Consider the following 19,519-nt stretch of genomic DNA (forward strand, 5'->3'; position numbering starts at 1 on the left):
GGTGGGCGTGGCCAACTTTTTTTTTAAAAAAACTTTTAAAAGCATTTTTTCTACAACCTTAAGAGGTTGCAGGAAAAAAAAATGCTTTTAAAAGCATTTTTTCGGCCGAAGAGGATGTAGAAAAAATGCTTTTAAAAGTAAAAAAAAAAAAAAAAAAAAGTTGGCCACACCCATGAGGTGGGCGGGGTAAGCGAGTGGCAACCGGGCCGGGGACCGTTTTGGGGGCGTGGCCAGCCAATGTTATTACCGGTTCTCCAAACTACTACAAATTTTTAATACCGGGTCTTGCAAACCGGGAGCAACCCACCACTGGTGTGATCGTTTTTCACACTTATGACCGTTGCAGTCACACAAACAAAATCCAGACGCTGGGCAACTGATTCTCATTTATGATGGTTGCGGTCGTAAAATGGGGCACCGCTCACTTCACAAATGTCTCACCTAGCGACAGACGTTTTAGGCTCCATTGTGGTCGTAAGTCGAGGACTACTCATAAAGAACTTTCTCTCCAATAGGAATAAGCACCGCTCACTTCACAAATGTCTCACCTAGCGACAGACGTTTTAGGCTCCATTGTGGTCGTAAGTCGAGGACTACTCATAAAGAACTTTCTCTCCAATAGGAATAAGCAAGAACCGAGTAGATGTGATTCTACTGAGCTGGAGCTACAAAAAAAAACACCTTGGCTACGTAGGGAAAACCTGGCTAGAAGAAAAACACACATAAACCCTACGAAGAAGTAAGAAAATTGATACTGTACCTTTACAGGGAGGATACATAAGACATGGGTGTGGCCTACTGATGAAAGCAAACGAGCTAGAAATGGATCTATTTAGGTCTCCCACCTAGCAGTTAGAGCTTGCTAGGTGTTAGAAAGGAAAAAAGCCCAGAACCGAGTGGATGTGATTCTACTGAGCTGGAGCTACAAAAAAACCTTGGCTACGTAGAGAAAACCTGGCTAGAAGAAAAACACACATAAACTCTACGAAGAAGTAAGAAATATATATATATATATGTTTTCTCAGGTTTTCGCGGGTATTTGTATGTAGGTCTTTGGTTATTCAGGTCTTCTCCCACGTAAAATTGGAAGTGTCTTGGCAACGTTTCGACGAAGTCTCATTCGTCATCTTCAGGCTGGTGCTTCCAGGAGCAATGTGAGATCGCAGCTGTCTCTTCCTTTTAACACATCCCCAGCCAATCAGAGCACAGCCAAGCCCCTAACCAATCAGAACATACCTCCACCCAATCAGAACACAGCCAAGTTCCCACCCAATCAGCTCACACCTCCACTAGCAGTTAAAAGGAAGAGACAGCTGCGATCTCACATTGCTCCTGGAAGCACGAAGCCGAGAACACCAGCCTGAAGATGACGAATGAGACTTCGTCGAAACGTCGCCAAGACACTTCCAATTTTACGTGGGAGAAGACCCGAATAACCAAAGACATATATATAAATAATATATATAATTTAAAAAAAACACCTTAAGACAACAAGCATACCTCATGCAGTCTTCCCTGTGTTTGTCCTGAATTCTATACTATTTAACGTCACAGATGTCCCCACTGAGCTTCTAGGGCATCGTCCTGATTTATTTGTTCAATCAATTTATACACCGGCTTGCGTCTCAAGAAAAGAAAGATAGATAGATGCATATTTCCAGCGTGTCCTGCCAAGGCAATTTTTTATCTCACTTTGTCTTCCGGGAGACACTTCGAGAGGCATTAGAAGACGCAGCGATGACAGCCAAAGTGATAAGAAATTATTGGGTGCCCCCATATTCGGATGACGATCAAAATGTTTAGCCTCCTCCGCTATTTCACTTCCTTGCACGAAGGGAAGGACTCGCTCTACCCCTGGCTCCTTAACAAAGTCGTCCTCGACTTATGACCACAGTGGGGATCAGAATTTCCGTTGTTAAGCGAGGAAGTTACAAACTTTTTTGGCATTCACGGAGGGCAATCACGGAAGTTGTTATAAATCAAGGATTACCTGTATTACCTTTTTAGGGAATTTTGTGAGCTGGTTAAGAACAGAGGTGAGCCGAGATGACCTTTTCCGCCGTCAAGATTAGCAAAAAAGTTTAAGAATAGATCTGCAAAATGTTGGAAATGTCATCAGACACCCGGTTCATACTATCATATGTGGTGGACATGTCAAAAAGCTGACTTTGTATAAATATACAAAAGGATGAAGGCTATTGCTGAGCACATTGTAAGCCGCCCTGAGTCTCCGGAGAAGGGCGGCATATAAATCAAATTTTAAAAAAAACAAACGAAAAAATATTGGACAAAAATACATATAGACTTGGAACCAGAGACATTTTTGCTGGGCATTTTACCAGACAAGTATAATAAAGGGAATGTATGTATATCTGATTTTACATGTATTAATGGCAGCAAGAATAGTATTTCCACAACAGTGGAAAAGTGAAGGGATCCCAACAGATGAAGACGTGATTAGAAAAATATTAGAATGCACAGAAATGGATAAGCTGACACTTACAATTAAGAAAAAGAAAGAAATGGAATATTTTTTGACTTGGGACTTATTTTATCAATGGCTAGCGGGCAAAAATAGGAACTAGAAATAGGGAAATATGTGAAAGGATCAGCGATAGAAGGAAGATGTGTTAAATTGGTTAAACAAATAGTATGATTATTAATGGTATTAATATTAGTATAAATGATATAAATGCGATGAATATTGTTGTAAATACTCTGATTATTACTTCCTAAAATGATTTGTACCCAGACAACACACTGTTCAATTGAAGTTGGAATTTTTATATACTATAAGGAGCCTTATAGTGGCGCAACAGACTAAAGCACTGTTAAGTAACACCAGCTGCCTGCAATTACTGCAAGTTCAAATCTCACCAGGCTCAAAGTTGACTCAGCCTTCCATCCTTTCAAAGGTAGGTAAAATGAGGACCCGGATTGTGGGGGCAATAAGATGACTTTGTATAAAAAAGAACACCGCTTGGGGGGGCCTGAAAGCCCTACTAAGCAGGTATATACAAAAGTATGAAGGCTATTGCTTAACGCACTGTAAGCCACCCTGAGTCTCCGGAGAAGGGCGGCATATAAATCGAACCAATAAATAAAATAAATAAAATAAATTCCGGCTCTGTTATTCTGTTCTCAAAAGTTCTTCCCAAAGTTTCCAAAACTTTTCACCATTTAAATTCACAGTGGGGCTAATTCTCCTTCTACAGCCAGAGGGCAGCACCCACAATGCTTCGGTTGATCTCAGAAAGCTAACCGGCTCAGACCTGATTACAAGTAGTCCTTGACTTATAGCTCTTCATTTAGTGACAGTTCCAAACTACGACGACACTGGAAAAAGCGACTTACGACCGTTTTTCACATTCACGATTATTGCAGCATCTCCACGTGATCAAAATGCGCACGCTTGGCAACGGCTTCATATTTATGAGAAGTTGCAATGTCCTGGGGGTCGTGTCTTCATCTTTTTGCAACCTTTTGACACACGATCAATGGGAAAGCTAGATTCGCTTTTCAAACGTGTTACTAACTTGACAGCTGTGGCCAGAAAGGTCGTAAAACCTCCGGGTGGGTAAGGCTTGTTTTTTGCTCTCCCCAGGCTCCAGAGTCTTTCTAGGAGCCTGGGGAGGGTGAAAACAGCCTTCCCCCACCCTCCCGGAGGCCCTCCAGAGGCTGGAAACGGCTCATTTCCTGATGTCTGGTCCGGGTCGTTTCCGGCCTCCGGGGGGCCTCCAGGAGGGTGGAGAAGGCCGTTTTTGCCCTCCCCAGGCTCCTAGAAAGACTCTGGAGCCTGGGGAGGGCAAAAAACGGGCCTACCGGGCCCACCATACCATCATGTGCAAAAAGCAAGGGGAACGCGGGGGGGTCGCGTGCGCATGGGGCGGGGTGCATTGAATTATGGGTGTGGGCACACGCACATGCGACCCCCCGCGCTCCCCCCGCTTTTGGCACGCGACGGCAAAAAGGTTCGCCATCACTGTCCCAAACTAATCCAGTCCCCTGCACTCATTTAAACGGTTAAGCTCCAAGAAAGCAAAATATTATTATTATTATTATTATTATTATTATTATTATTATTATTATTATTTTATTTCTATACTGCCCTTCTCCTGAAGGACTCAGGGTGGTGTACAGCCTATTTAAAGACACAGACAAAACAGCAATTTAAAATTTAAAATAAATTCACGGTTTGTGCTAATGGTTCGGATGAGATGTTCCCCGACAATGCATGTCGTGTGAAAGGGAGGAAGCACTGAACTCACCTGTACAAGGATCCAGGAGAAGATGACGGCTACCCAGGGATTTTCACCAGCCGATGTCTGCTTCGCTGGGCCCAAAACTTTGCCTTTATCACAAGGCCGGGCAGGGCAGAGAGAGAGAAAAAAAATGAAATAATCCATTAAGATCAATGGTTGTACTCAGGGATCGGGTACTGGGGGTTCGGGCGAACCTCTAGCTAAGATTCTGTGCAGTTCGAAGAACCCCCAAATCCCACTCCTGCCTGGCCCCACCCAACCCGCCCTGCCACTCCCAGGAGTCCCCACATGGCCCGTTTCGGATGCAGGTAAGTGCAGGGTACGCGCGGAGGCTCGGGGAGGGCAAAAAATGGGCCTACCGGAAGTTTGGGAAGGCCAGAAACGACGGGATAATGCCGGGGCAGGTGAGCAGGCCCAGCCACTGGCTGTAAGTACCGGTTCATCAAAACCGGCTGAATCCCACTCCTGCCTATAACAATTCTTTTCTAATGATCTCCGAATGGAAAATTGGTTTTTTCTTCTTTTGCTTCAGAGCAAAAGGGGGCTGCAATCTTAAACATTCAAAGAGCCATTTGGACCCATTTCCCGCAGAAAAAACAACAACAAAAACAACTCCACATCACTCACTCCCACCCAGTCACATGACCCCTCCCTAGGCCACGCCTACCCAGCTGGTCATTAGGGCAGAGAACTGGTTGTTAAAAAACACCGGGAACCACAAAACCTTTTTCTCTCTTTCTCTCCCCTACTCTCTCTGTATCTCTCTCTCCTCCTCTCCATCTCCTCCTCTCTCTCTCTGTATCTCTCTCTCTCTCCCCCCCCGTATCTCTCTCTGTATCTATGTCTCCCTCTCTCCCTCTCCCTCTCTCCCCTCTATGTATCTCTCTATGTCTCCCTCCTCCTCCTATCTTCTCCTCTCTCCCTCTCTATCTCCCTCTCTCCCTCTCCCCTCTCTTTGTATCTCTGTCTCTCTCACTCCCTCTCCCTCTCTCCCCCTTCTCTCTGTCTCTCTCACTCCCTCTCCCCCTTCTATGTATCTCTCTGTTTTTCTCTCTCCTCCTCTCTATCTTCTCCTCTCTCTCCCCTCTCTTTGTATCTTTCTCTCTCTATGTCTCTCTCACTCCCTCTCCCTCTCCCCCTTCTCTGTCTCTCTCCCTCCCTCTCCCTCTCTCCCCCTTCTCTGTCTCTCTCCCTCCCTCTCCCCCCTCTATGTATCTCTCTCTCTCCCCTCTCTTTGTATCTCTCTCTATGTCTCCCTCACTCCCTCTCCCTCTCCCCTTCTCTCCATGTCTCTCTCCCTCCCTCTCCCCCCTCTATGTATCTCTCTCTCCCCTCTCTTTGTATCTCTCTCTCCATGTCTCTCTCACTCCCTCTCCCTCTCTCCCCCTTCTATGTCTCTCTCCCTCCCTCTCCCCCCTCTATGTATCTCTCTCTCTCCCCTCTCTTTGTATCTCTCTCTATGTCTCTCTCACTCCCTCTCCCTCTCCCCCTTCTCTCCATGTCTCTCTCCCTCCCTCTCCCTCTCTCCCCCTTCTCTGTCTCTCTCCCTCCCTCTCCCCCCTCTATGTATCTCTCTCTCTCCCCTCTCTTTGTATCTCTCTCTATGTCTCCCTCACTCCCTCTCCCTCTCCCCTTCTCTCTATGTCTCTCTCCCTCCCTCTCCCCCCTCTATGTATCTCTCTCCCCTCTCTTTGTATCTCTCTCTCTATGTCTCTCTCACTCCCTCTCCCTCTCTCCCCCTTTTCTCCATGTCTCTCTCACTCCCTCTCCCTCTCCCCCTTCTCTCTATGTCTCTCTCCTTCCCTCTCCCCCCTCTATGTATCTCTCTCTCCCCTCTCTTTGTATCTCTCTCTCTATGTCTCTCTCACTCCCTCTCTCTCTCCCCCTTCTATGTCTCTCTCCCTCCCTCTCCCCCCTCTATGTATCTCTCTCTCCCCTCTCTTTGTATCTCTCTCTCTATGTCTCTCTCACTCCCTCTCCCTCTCCCCTTCTCTCCATGTCTCTCTCACTCCCTCTCCCTCACCCTTCTCTCTATGTCTCTCTCCCTCCCTCTCCCCCCTCTCTTTGTATCTCTCTCCATGTCTCTCTCACTCCCTCTCCCTCTCCCCCTTTTATGTCTCTCTCCCTCCCTCTCCCCCCTCTATGTATCTCTCTCTCCCCTCTTTGTATCTCTCTCTCTATGTCTCCCTCACTCCCTCTCCCTCTCCCCTTCTCTCCATGTCTCTCACTCCCTCTCCCTCTCCCCCTTCTCTCCATGTCTCTCTCCCTCCCTCTCCCCCTCTATGTATCTCTCTCTCCCCTCTTTGTATCTCTCTCTCTATGTCTCTCTCACTCCCTCTCCCTCTCCCCTTCTCTCCATGTCTCTCACTCCCTCTCCCTCTCCCCCTTCTCTCCATGTCTCTCTCCCTCCCTCTCCCCCTCTATGTATCTCTCTCTCCCCTCTCTTTGTATCTCTCTCTCTATGTCTCTCTCACTCCCTCTCCCTCTCCCCCTTCTCTCTATGTCTCTCTCCTTCCCTCTCCCCCCTCTATGTATCTCTCTCTCTCCCCTCTCTTTGTATCTCTCTCTCTCTATGTCTCTCTCACTCCCTCTCCCTCTCTCCCCCTTCTCTCCATGTCTCTCACTCCCTCTCCCTCTCTCCCCCTTCTCTCTATGTCTCTCTCCTTCCCTCTCCCCCCTCTATGTATCTCTCTCTCTCCCCCCTCTCTTTGTATCTCTCTCTCTGTCTCTCACTCCCTCTCCCTCTCTCCCCCTTCTCTCCATGTCTCTCACTCCCTCTCCCTCTCTCCCCCTTCTCTCTATGTCTCTCTCCTTCCCTCTCCCCCCTCTATGTATCTCTCTCTCTCCCCTCTCTTTGTATCTCTCTCTCTGTCTCTCTCACTCCCTCTCCCTCTCCCCCTTCTCTCCATGTCTCTCCCTCCCTCTCCCTCTCCCCCTTCTCTCTATGTCTCTCTCCCTCCCTCTCCCCCTCTATGTATCTCTCTCTCTCCCCTCTCTTTGTATCTCTCTCTCTATGTCTCTCTCACTCCCTCTCCCTCTCTCCCCCTTCTATGTCTCTCTCCCTCCCTCTCCCCCCTCTATGTATCTCTCTCTCCCCTCTCTTTGTATCTCTCTCTATGTCTCTCTCACTCCCTCTCCCTCTCCCCTTCTCTCCATGTCTCTCTCACTCCCTCTCCCTCACCCTTCTCTCTATGTCTCTCTCCCTCCCTCTCCCCCCTCTATGTATCTCTCTCTCTCCCCTCTCTTTGTATCTCTCTATGTCTCTCTCACTCCCTCTCCCTCTCTCCCCTTCTATGTCTCTCTCCCTCCCTCTCCCCCCTCTATGTATCTCTCTCTCCCCTCTCTTTGTATCTCTCTCTCCATGTCTCTCTCCCTCTCCCTCTCCTTCTCTCTGTCTCTCTCCCTCCCTCTCCCCCCTCTATGTATCTCTCTCTCCCCTCTCTTTGTATCTCTCTCTCTATGTCTCTCTCACTCCCTCTCCCTCTCTCCCCCTTCTATGTCTCTCTCCCTCCCTCTCCCCCCTCTATGTATCTCTCTCTCTCCCCTCTCTTTGTATCTCTCTCTATGTCTCTCTCACTCCCTCTCCCTCTCCCCTTCTCTCCATGTCTCTCTCACTCCCTCTCCCTCACCCTTCTCTCTATGTCTCTCTCCCTCCCTCTCCCCCCTCTATGTATCTCTCTCTCTCCCCTCTCTTTATATCTCTCTATGTCTCTCTCACTCCCTCTCCCTCTCTCCCCTTCTATGTCTCTCTCCCTCCCTCTCCCCCCTCTATGTATCTCTCTCTCCCCTCTCTTTGTATCTCTCTCTCCATGTCTCTCTCCCTCTCCCTCTCCTTCTCTCTGTCTCTCTCCCTCCCTCTCCCCCCTCTATGTATCTCTCTCTCCCCTCTCTTTGTATCTCTCTCTCTGTCTCTCTCACTCCCTCTCCCTCTCTCCCCCTTCTATGTCTCTCTCCCTCCCTCTCCCCCCTCTATGTATCTATGTCTCTCTCCTCCTATCTTCTCCTCCCCCCCTCTGTATCTCTCCCCCCCCCCGTATCTCTCTCTCTTTGTATCTATGTCTCTCTCTCTCTCCCTCGCTTCTCCCCCCACCTCTGTATCTTGGATTTCCAAGGCCAGGCGAGGACTGACTGGGAGGAGAAGATGAGGGGCAGGGCCAGCCAGTGATGGGACAGGGAGCCGCAGCAGAGGGCCGAAAGAGCCGCATGTGGCTCCGGAGCGACGGGTTGTTGACACCCGGTCTACACATTGGATCAGTCTTTGCACTGAGTTATACTTTCTTGGTTACCATCACTCCAATACCTATCGGCTCATTTTGTGCCATTTAGGTATTTTCTCCCCAATATTTTACACTTTACGCTCCCTTGCACATTTTGCTCTTTGCCATTTTAAAGCCTATTTCCCTCAGACAAAAGAAAAATGTCCGGAGCTTCGTAACTTCTCACTTGCTTCAATGCTTCTCTTCTCAGGCCCCGGGAAAACTGGAACTTAGAAATAAAAGTCTGGTTTTTCTTTTAAGAGCCTTTCTTTTCAGAGCAATCGAGCCCAAAAATTGACGTTGCTAAATGAAATATTTGTTCGGTGAATTTTGCTCCCCGTTTTATGACCTTCCTTGCTACGGCTGTTAAGTGAATCGCTGCAGATTTAAGTTAGTAACAGGGTTGTTAAGTGAATCTGGCTTCCCCGTGGACTGTGCTTGCCAGGAGGTTGCAAAACGGGGATCGCATGACCCAGGGACACCGCAACCGTCACAAATATAAGACAGTTGCCAAGCCCCTGAATTTTAATCACGTGACCATGGGGATACTGCAATGGTCGTAAGTGTGAAAAACGGTCATAAGTCACTTTTTTCAGGGCTGTTTTAACTTTGAACAGACAGTAAATGTACTCTTCTAAGTCAAGGATTACCTGTATTTTATTATTATTTGGCCAAGTGTGGTTAGACACACAGGGAATTTGTGTACAGAAGCATTCAGTGTACTTGCAAAACAATAGAATATAATAAGAATAAGAATACGAATAAGAATAAGAATAAGAGCTCTGGTGGCGCAGCAGACTAAAGCACTTTTCTTAACATCAGCTGCCTGCAATTACTGTAAGTTCGAATCTCGCCAGGCTCAAGGTTGACTCAGCCTTCCATCCTTTCTAAGGTAGGTAAAATGAGGACCCGGATTGTGGGGGCAATAAGCTGACTTTGTATAAATATACAAAAGTATGAAGGTTGTTGCTTAACGCATTGTAAGCCCCCCTGAGTCTCCGGAGAAGGGCGGCATATAAATCAAATTTTTTTTAAAAAAATACTAAAGTGCATAGCCAATAAGAGGAAAGTAAAAAATAATAAGGGACATTAATAATACTATTGCAGCCACACCTTATTGAGTTTACACACACACACGTTTTCCCAAAAATAAGACCTATTCCAGGGGTCTGCAACCTTAAACACTCAAAGAACCATTTGGACCCGTTTTCCACAGAAAAGAAAACACCGGGAGCCACAAAACCCTTCCCGTGCCTGACTATTTCTTAAGCGGCCACAAAACTAGCATATGTAGTTGAATTAAATGTTTTGTTTTCTTCTGAAACTTTTCTTTTCTTGGATTTATGCATGGTTGGCCTACCGGAGGTTGAAAAGCTCAATAAATCGCGTGCCGGCGGGTGTCGCACATTGGCGGTTGCAACGCATATTTTGAGTGACAGGGAGCCGCAGCAGAGGGGTGAAAGAGCCACATGCGGCTCCAGAGACACAGGTTGCTGACTCCTGATCTATTCCAACACTGCAACCATCATAAATAGGAGTCAGAATTTTGATCACATGACCATGTGGATGCCGGAATGGTCATAAGTGTGAAAACTGGTCCGAAGTCACTTTTTTCAGCGCCACTGTAACTAAGAACGGTCACTAAATGAATTGTTGTACGTCGAAGAGTACCTGAATAACAGGTCTTCTATGGAAGGCATAATCCATAAGGGGTTTATTTTATTTATTTATTTTATTTTATTAAATTTCTATACCGCCCTTCTCCCGAAGGACTCAGGGCAGTGAACAGCCACAAGATAAAACACATACATACAAAAATTTAAAATGAATTAAAAACGAATTAAATAATTTGGCTGAATTTAAAATACCCCATAATTTAAAACAAATTAAAATTTACATTTAAAAAGGGGGTTGGATTAACTTTTAAATTTTAAAATTTAATAAGAATTTTAAATTTAATAAGAAACAGCACAGATCATTTAATTCAGCTTTTGTGTGGTCCTTGGCGTGGTGGTTTTCTTGGAGACGTTTTATTACCAAACTAGGTAATATCATCAGTGCCACTTCGACTTTTGCTTCTTGCCCTGTCTATAAATCATGGCTATCAGAAGATGTTCTCCAGGCAATAGGATGAGAGAGGAAAAGTCCCTTTTAAGTAGAGGCCCACAAATGTGGAACCATTTTCCTGATCCACTAAGCCCAACTTCCCAATTCCAGCGAAAGGATTTTGATTTATCAAAAGGTTTTGGGGTTTTTTTGGTCATTTCTACCTGACAGTTCTGTGGCTTTATAACTCTTTGTTTTTATTGTAACAGGAAACCGAAGAGACGATGTATGTTCTTTATTATGGTGCATTTATATTCCCGTAAACTTCTGAGGAATTTGTCAGGTCTGAAGGGCAGAAATTTATTTATTAAAACTGTAATTCCAACCTCTCTCTGGGTAGCCATGCAGATTCTTGGCTTTTTCAACAACTTCCTTGGGCGTACCTCGCCCGCCTTCCTGGCCATTTGCTAGAAAAATATATGTTCCTGGTAAGATAATACGTTTCTATAAAGCAGGCAAAAGGCCGAGAGAAATCCCAAATCCTCACTAGGGCAATGCATTATTAGAGTCAATCCAGACATCATAAAATAATGAGTAAATAAATTCTCTAACTGCATCTGGTGATATTGCTACGGCCGCCGTAACAAAGCAGAGAGAAATTTGTGCTGGGGAAAATGTTCAAAGAGATGTATGTGTTTCCCTCTTTTTTTAAAATTATATATGGCAGGCTTATGAAGGAGATCAGTTTCATCCACTACTGGGCAGGATAGAAATGGTTTTCCTCAACTAATGTTCCAATTCTTCTTTCCACTCATAAAGTAAAAAATAAAACTTCCTTGGGGTTGAGCTCCATAGCGGAGTTTTCATACTGCAACAAATAGGATGCCCTTGACTTCTTTTGCAATGATTTGTTCAACTTCTCCGTTGCTCGTAACCGTGGCTTTCTGAGTGGTGCCCCATCCATCAACTCGCCTGGCCAGGCCTAGCTTTTTCAAGATGAGCCTGGCTGCCTGAGGGAATCGTCTCTTAACATTTCTCACTGGGCTCATGTGTTGTGGCTTGATATGAACGTACCACAATTAGCACTTCCCCCCCACAATTTTTTTATATTTATTTACTGTATGACATTGAACACATGGATAGAAGCGGTGAAGACTTACAGAAAATAAAAATCTAGAGAAAGAACGTAATAGAATGATACTCAGAAGCTGGAGATATGTGGTCAATTTTGTAAGGTATAAGAAATTCAAGAAGAAAATACAGGTAGTCCTCGCCTCACAACCATTCGTTTAGTGACCATTTGAAGTTACAATGGCACTGAAAAATGCGAATTATTATTATTATTATTTATTATTTATTGAATTTGTATACCGCCCTACTCCCGAAGGACTCAGGGCGGTGAACAGCCAAATAAAATACATATAATACAAATGTTAAAAAACCATTAAAATACAATTAAATAATTGGCCCGGAAAACGAAATTTAAAACACCCAAAATTCATAAGACAAATTTAAAATTTAAAAAATTTTAAAAAACAGTTTAAAAGAGAGGTTAGGCCAGGCCGGCCTGCTGGAAAAGAAATGTTTTGATGGCACGGCGGAAAGCGCGCAGGTCCGGGATCCTATGTATCTCCTGAGGGAGCTCGTTCCAGATGGCGGGTGCCCCCACAGAGAAGGCTCTCCCCCTGGGGGCCGCCAGTCGACAATGTTTGGCCGACGGCACCCTGAGGAGCCCTTCTCTATGGGAGAGTACTGGTCGGTGAGAGGCTACTGGTGGCAGAAGGCGGTCTCGTAAATATCCCAGTCCTAAACCATGGAGCGCTCTAAAGGTGGTAACCTAAAACCTTGATGCGCACCCGGAAGACCACCGGGAGCCAGTGCAGCTCGCGCAGGAGGGGGGTCACATGGGAGCGCCCCGTCGCTCCCATAACCACCCATGCGGCCGCATTCTGGACCAGCTGGAGCCTCCGGGTGCTCCTCAAGGGGAGCCCCATATAGAGACCATTGCAGTAGTCCAGGCGGGAAGTGACGAGGGCGTGAGTATTTAATGAGTCCTGATCCAGAAAGGGACGCAATTGGCGAATCAGGCGAACCTGATAAAATGCCCTCCCGGCCCTTTTACGACCATTTTTCACACTTACAACCGTTGCAGCATCCCCAGGGTGACGTGATTAAAATTCAGATGCTTGGCAGACGCATTGTAAATTCATATTTACAATGTCCGGGGGGGGCTCATGTGATCCCCTTTTGTGAACTTCTGTCAAGCAAAGGTAGCATAGCAGGTCCAAGAAGGCTCCATACCCATTTGCACCACTCAGGCAATCCTGAGGACACAGATAAACCTCCAAGTGGCCTCAACGACTCTCTAAAAAGGATGCAAATGACCAGCTTTGTCTGCAAGGAGTATAAATCCTTCCATTCCCCACCATTCAGTTAGAGCTGAAGAAACTTCTTGGATGAGAAGCGAAACGTCTTCAAAGGAAAACCAGAAAGTCCAGTTGCCTCTTGCAAAAAATACCTTTGGGAGTTTGGCAAAAGTTTAACCTATCTCACTGATGGCTAACCTTTTTGCTGATGTGTGCCAAAAGCGGGGGGAGGAGCGCGGGGGGTCGAGTGCGTGCGTGCCCACACCCATAATTCAATATGCCCCGCCCCCATGCATGCACACGCAACCCCCCCCACGTGACCCCCGCTTTTGGCATGCAATGACACGGTGGGCCCCATAGGCCTGTTTTTTTGCCCTCCCCAGGCTCCAGAGGTTTTCTAGGAGCTGAGGGAGGGCGAAAATGGTCTTCCCCACCCCCTGAAGGCCAGAAACGGCCCATTTCCCAATTTCCGGTGGGCCCGAAAGGCCTGAAAATCAGCTGGCTGGCGTACGCATGCATGCTGGAGCTAGGGAAACGCTCACATGCCTACAGATATGGCTCCACGTGCCACCTGTGGCACACGTGTCATAGGTTCGCCCTCACAGACCTACCTCATCCTTTAGGGCCTACTGATTCCACAACCCTTATGATCAGGGGTAGGTTCCACTTATCTTCACTACCTGTTCGCAACGGAAGCGGTCACCCGCGGCGCTTCTGTGTATCCGCAGAGTGTCTGTGATGACGTCCGGGTGAGTCCCGCCACCGCCACTACCGGTTCACAAGATCCGGAGCAAATCAATAGGAACCCATCACTACTTATGATGTGATGGGAGTCCAAGCTTTCTTGAGTGACAGAAGGCTGCTTTTTTAGAGCAGGGGTCTCCAAACCTGGCAACTTTAAGACTTGTGGACTTCAACTCCCAGAATTCCTCAGCCAGGCTGGCTGAGGAATTCTGGGAGTTGAAGTCCGCAAGTCTTAAAGTTGCCAGGTTTGGAGGAGACTTAGTCTTAGCCTTGTCTTTATTGTCACTTTGAATGTAGGCCAATTGGCATATGTTAAAATGAAATTTCGTTGCATCCAGCTCTCAAAGGGTCCCCCCCTCCGATATACACCACACAAATATGACAAAAGAAATAAAGATTGCTATGTTCTTCTCTTGTTACTCACCAAAGAGGTCATCTTTGGCCAAAGCGTAAAGGATCCGGGAGGCCCCAATGAGGTTGCTCATGGCGGCTGAGAGGGTGGAAAAGTAGACCCCGATGATGACAAACGGGGGCCAGATGTTGATGTCCTTCAAAAAGCTGTAATCCCGCTGGAGAAGAAACCTAAAGAAAGAAGAACGTTGGTAGAAGAGCGTTGTGTGATGAAGTTATGTAGGCAACACCCGATTTCTAATTTGTACCCTATGACTATCATTAAGTGTTGTTACCTTATGATTCTTGACGAACGTATCTTTTCTTTTATGTACACCGAGAGCGTAGGCACCAAGACAAATTCCTTGTGTGTCCAATCACACTTGGCCAATAAAGAATTCTATTCTATTCTGATTATGATAATGTCCGTAATCTTGAAGTGATTACAGTATATTTGAGGCATAACTCCCTGGGTTTGCAAAAAACCACAGCCATCAGTTAAAAAAAATATCTCTGCCAAGATACTACAGGTAGTCCTCAATTTATGACCATAATTGAGCCCAAAAATTCTGTTCCTACACGAGGTATTTGTTAAGTGACTATTGCCCCATTTTATGACCCTTCTTGCCATGGTTGTTAAGTGAATCTGGCTTTCCCACTGCTGGTCAAAAGGTCGCAAAAGGGGATCGCATAACTTTGGGACAGTGCAATTGCCATAAATAGGAGGCAGTTGCCAAGATCCCGTGACTACGGGGACGTTGTGACGGTCACAAGTATGAAAAATGGCCATAAGCCACCTTTTTCAGTGCCATTGTAAAACTGTCATTAAACAAACTGTTGCAAGTCGAGGACTACCTTGTGTACCCCTTTGAGTGTTTGCATGTTAAACTGGAGTTGAGGCTTTGATTGTGTGGTTGTGACTGCCATGGTGACTTTTTTGACTCCCTCGGATGGCCCTGAAGCCGTTTTCATTCCAAAAGTTCGAAGTGACACATAAAGTACGACCATCGTAATACAATGCAAGAAGAGAAGAAAGCCGAAGAAACTACTACATCATAACATAAGGATTAAGAGACACCAAAGTGTCTCTTAATCCTTATGGTATAGACACCAAAGCGCACTTCAGGTCATCATATATAAATACACCGCCCTCCCAGGAGCCCATTTTGGGATGCAGGCTCGGGGAGGGTGAAAAACGGGCCTACTGGAAGTTCAGGAAGGCCGGAAATGGGCCCGTTTCTGGCCTCCAGAGGGCCTCTGGAGCCTGGGGAGGCCGTTTTCGCCTTCCTGGAGGCTTGAGGAAAACCTCCGGAGCCCGGGGAGGTCAAATGCGCCCCCCCTCCGCCATGGTGCAGGAAGCTGAGTAGGCCACGCCCACCATGGCCACGCCCACCCAGCAACTGGGCAGAGAACCCCTTGCTAAAATTTTTGAAGCCCACCCCTGCACAAACACATACGAGGCAAGCCTTGTACAACTATCTTGTTCCCAGTGATACACAAAACAGATACAATTTGAGAAAGAGTTCCCAGTGGGAGGAAATTTAATAAACAATAACATAAACAGCCTTAGGCATGAAAGCTGGCTGGGTGACTGGGCCAATCACCAGGCGACTGTAAGTTCTAGTCCTTCTTTTGGCTCAAAAGGCAGCTGGGTGACTTTGGGCTTATCACTAGGACGCTGTGAGTTCTAGTTCTGCCTCTGGCATGAAAGCTGGCTGGGTGACTTTGGGCTGATCACCAGGAGACTGTGAGTTCTAGTCCTGCCTCTGGCATGAAAGCTGGCTGGGTGACTTTGGGCTGATCACCAGGAGACTGTGAGTTCTAGTTCTGCCTTAGGCGTCAAAGTGCAATGCTCTCTACATGGGGCTCCCCTTGGGGTGCACCCGGAGGCTGCAGTTGGTCCAGAATGCGGCCGCGCGGGGGATTATGGGAGCGACGGGGCGCTCCCATGTGACACCTCTCCTGCGCGAGCTGCACTGGCTTCCTGTGGTCTTCCGGGTGCGCTTCAAGGTGTTGGTGACCACCTTTAAAGCGCTCCATGGCTTAGGGCTGGGGTATTTGCGAGACCCGCCTTCTGCCACCAATAGCCTCCCACCGACCGGTTCGCTCGCACAGAGAGGGCCTCCTCAGGGTGCCGTCGGCCAGACAATGTCAGCTGGCGACCCCCAGGGGGAGAGCCTTCTCTGTGGCAGCACCTGCCCTCTGGAATGACCTGCCCCCTGAGATACGCACGATATCAGACCTCCGGACTTTTCGTCGGGCCCTAAAAACACATCTATTTCATCTAGCTGGGCTGGCTGGATCCCATCCTCTCAGTTTTTTAATTGAATTCGGTTTTAATTGGGTTGTTTTAAATTCGGGCCAAAATTATTTAATTGTTTTTTTAAATGTTTTTAAATTTTATATGCTATGTTTTATCCTGGCTGTACACCGCCCTGAGTCCCGCAGGAGAAGGGCGGTATAGAAATAAAATAAAATAATAAAATAAAATAAAATAAAATAAAATAAAATAAAATAAAATAAAATAATAAAATAAAATAAAATAAAATAAAATAAAATAAAATAAAATAAAAAAATAAATAAATAAAATAAAATAAAATAAAATAAAATAATAAAATAAAATAAAATAATAAAATAAAATAATAAAATAAAATAAAATAAAATAAAATAATAAAATAATAAAATAAAATAATAAAATAAAATAATAAAATAAATAAAAATAAAGTCATCTAGGTGACTTTGGGCTGATCACTTTCCCTCAGGCCAATCCATTTTACAGAGTTGTTGTGGGAAAAATGTGAGAAGGAAGACGTATTAGGTATGTCCTCAATGAGTTACTTATAAGGTAATAAAGGAGGTATAAAACATCTAATAAATAAATAAACAGCAACACAGCCCAGGTGGTGAGAAAACGGGGAAGAAACATTTCGTATCCTTCAGAGAGAATCCCATCTTAATCCGCTCATTATAAAATGGGTCACTATTTTTGCAGTTTCCAGTATTCTATATTTATTCCCAATTCAAGCCTTAAAGAGACTTTACAGGTGGTCCTTGACTTACAACTATCCGTTTAGTGACCATTCAAAGCTACCACGGCACTGAAAAAGAGACTTATGGCTGTTTTTCACACTTATGACTGTTGCAGCGTCCCCACGGTCACATGATCAAAATCCAGACGCTTGGCAACTGACTCGTATTTATGACGGTTGCAGTGGGGGTCATTTGATCCCCTTTTGCGACCTTCTGACAAGCAAAAAACAATTGGGAAGCCAGATTCCTTTAACCATCATGTGACTAACTTATCAAGACTGTGGTGATTCACTTAACACCTGTGGATAGAAAGTTCGTAAAATAGAACAAAGCACGCTTAACCGTCATGCTCAGCAACGGAAATTAGGGGTTGAATCAAGAACCATCCGTATTGAATTCTTGCTTTCGGGCCTTGTCCTCTTCCAGGGATTGTGGCCCTGCCACATTGTCACACCTGCAGGAGACTGTTCTGCCCCAGCTACGGACCCCAAAGAACACAGCACACACACAGTTTGTACAAAACTTAATTTACTAAAATAACTCAGTCTTTTTCAAAACAAAGTCTGTTAATAAACTTTCTTAACAGCCTACAAGAAACCAAAGATAAAATAATCACAATCTTACTAAGGTTGGCAGAAATCCCAGAAGCAATTTGCAGAGAATCCAGACGCGAAGGAGAGTGAACTAAAGTTATTCCCTGCAAATTGCTTCAGTCAGTGTTCCTCCTTAAATAGGCTAAGGGAGTGGCCAATTAGCCCCAAGCCTTACTCTGGAGGAGACCTCCTCCTGAGGAGCCACTCCTGCCTTTTGGCAGCTCTGCGTGCCCGTTCATTGAGAAGAGGCTCTTCCTCTTCATCCTCTTCACTTAAAGGAGCTTCTGGAGGTTCTGAAGGCCCTGGCTGAATCCCCGCTTCTGGCACCACATCTCCTCCAGCCTCCTCATTGTCCGACTCAAGTGCCAGCTGCACAGGCTGCTGGCGCAGCACCACACCAGTCTCCTCGCTGTCAGAGTCAGCTACAATCCGCACAGGCTGCTGACGGGCCACAACAGAGACAGTATTGCTACCACCACAAAGGCAGCCGTCTCTACACCTTCCCTGCTGCAAAAATTCTGTCAAATCAATCATTGATGACTTTGTAATCACTTCCCCCATTTTACGAGACAGCAGCTGATGGAAGGCCGCTGCGTTGAAAAGCCAGCCGGGTAAAATTCAATAAAGCAACTAAAAAAGAGAAGATACCTAACTTTCGCTAACACATCAAACTATACAAATGGCTGGGATTTAATTGGATTTTAACAAGAGGCAGTGAGCAGGTGGGAGATAAATTTGCATGGGCTATCAAAGCTGCTGTCTTTTTGGCAATTAATACCTAATTAGCCTTAAAATTGATCGCCTCGCTGAGAAGTGCAGCCGATTGGATGGTTTGGGGGCTTTAGGGGACCATTCTGGAGGTTTGGGGACTAGATAGCGGCCTTCTGTCTTCTCTGAAGACAGGTGGATGGAGAGGCTGCAGAGCTCCTGGCTGGAAACCATGAGCCTCCGAGGACATATTCTGCACAGTGGTGAAATCCAAATTTCTTTACTACCAGTTCTGTGGGTGTGGCTTGGTGGGCATGGTGTGGTTTGGTGAGCGTGGCTTGGTGGGTGTGGCAGGGGAAGGAAACTGCAAAATCCCCATTCTCTTGCCACTCCTGGGGGAACGATATTGCAAAATCTCCATTCCCACCCAACTATGGGGCCAGCCAGAGGTGGTATTTGTCTGTTCTCCAAACTACTCAAAATTTCCACTACCGGTTCTCCAAACTACTCAAAATTTCCGCTACTGGTTCTCCAAACTACTCAAAATTTCCACTACTGGTTCTCCGAACTACTCAAAATTTCCACTACCGGTTCTCCAAACTATTCAAAATTTCCACTACCGGTTCTCGGAACTACTCAAAATTTCCGCTACCGGTTCTCGGAACTATTCAAAATTTCCGCTACCAGTTCTCCGAACTACTCAAAATTTCCCCTACCGGTTCTCCGAACTATTCAAAATTTCCACTACTGGTTCTCCGAACTACTCAAAATTTCCGCTACCGGTTCTCTGAACTACTCAAAATTTCCGCTACCGGTTCTCCAAACTACTCAAAATTTCCACTACCGGTTCTCCGAATTACACAAAATTTCCGCTACCGGTTCTCCGAACTACTCAAAATTTCCACTACCGGTTCTCCGAATTACACAAAATTTCCACTACCGGTTCTCCAGAACCTGTCAGAACCTGCTGGATTTCACCCCTGGTTCTAAAGCCTTTAACTCACGGTCCAAGCTGTGAAAATCACCTTGGGACTACAGCCCTGCCATTCGAATGTGGGATCTGTGGTAAGACCATACTTGGAATACTGCATCCAGTTTTGGTGGCCACAATATAAAAAATAGGT

The 19,519-nt window shown here is 46.0% G+C and overlaps 1 protein-coding gene across 1 annotated transcript in view; it reads right to left on the reverse strand.

Annotated features, from left to right (window-relative positions):
• LOC117658614 (solute carrier family 12 member 9-like) overlaps positions 1-19,519 on the reverse strand; it is a 143,169-nt gene that overhangs the window by 68,724 nt on the left and 54,926 nt on the right. The window contains exons 7-8 of the mRNA XM_060684951.2: positions 14,099-14,256; positions 4,269-4,351 (exon numbers count right to left, since the gene is read on the reverse strand). Coding sequence (XP_060540934.2) covers positions 4,269-4,351; positions 14,099-14,256 — 241 coding nt within the window. The remainder of the gene's footprint in view (positions 1-4,268; positions 4,352-14,098; positions 14,257-19,519) is intronic.

This window comes from Pantherophis guttatus, chromosome 6, assembly GCF_059756535.1.
Source record: "Pantherophis guttatus breed Tessera chromosome 6, ASM5975653v1, whole genome shotgun sequence".
In the NCBI taxonomy this organism is placed as follows: Eukaryota; Metazoa; Chordata; class Lepidosauria; order Squamata; family Colubridae; genus Pantherophis; species Pantherophis guttatus.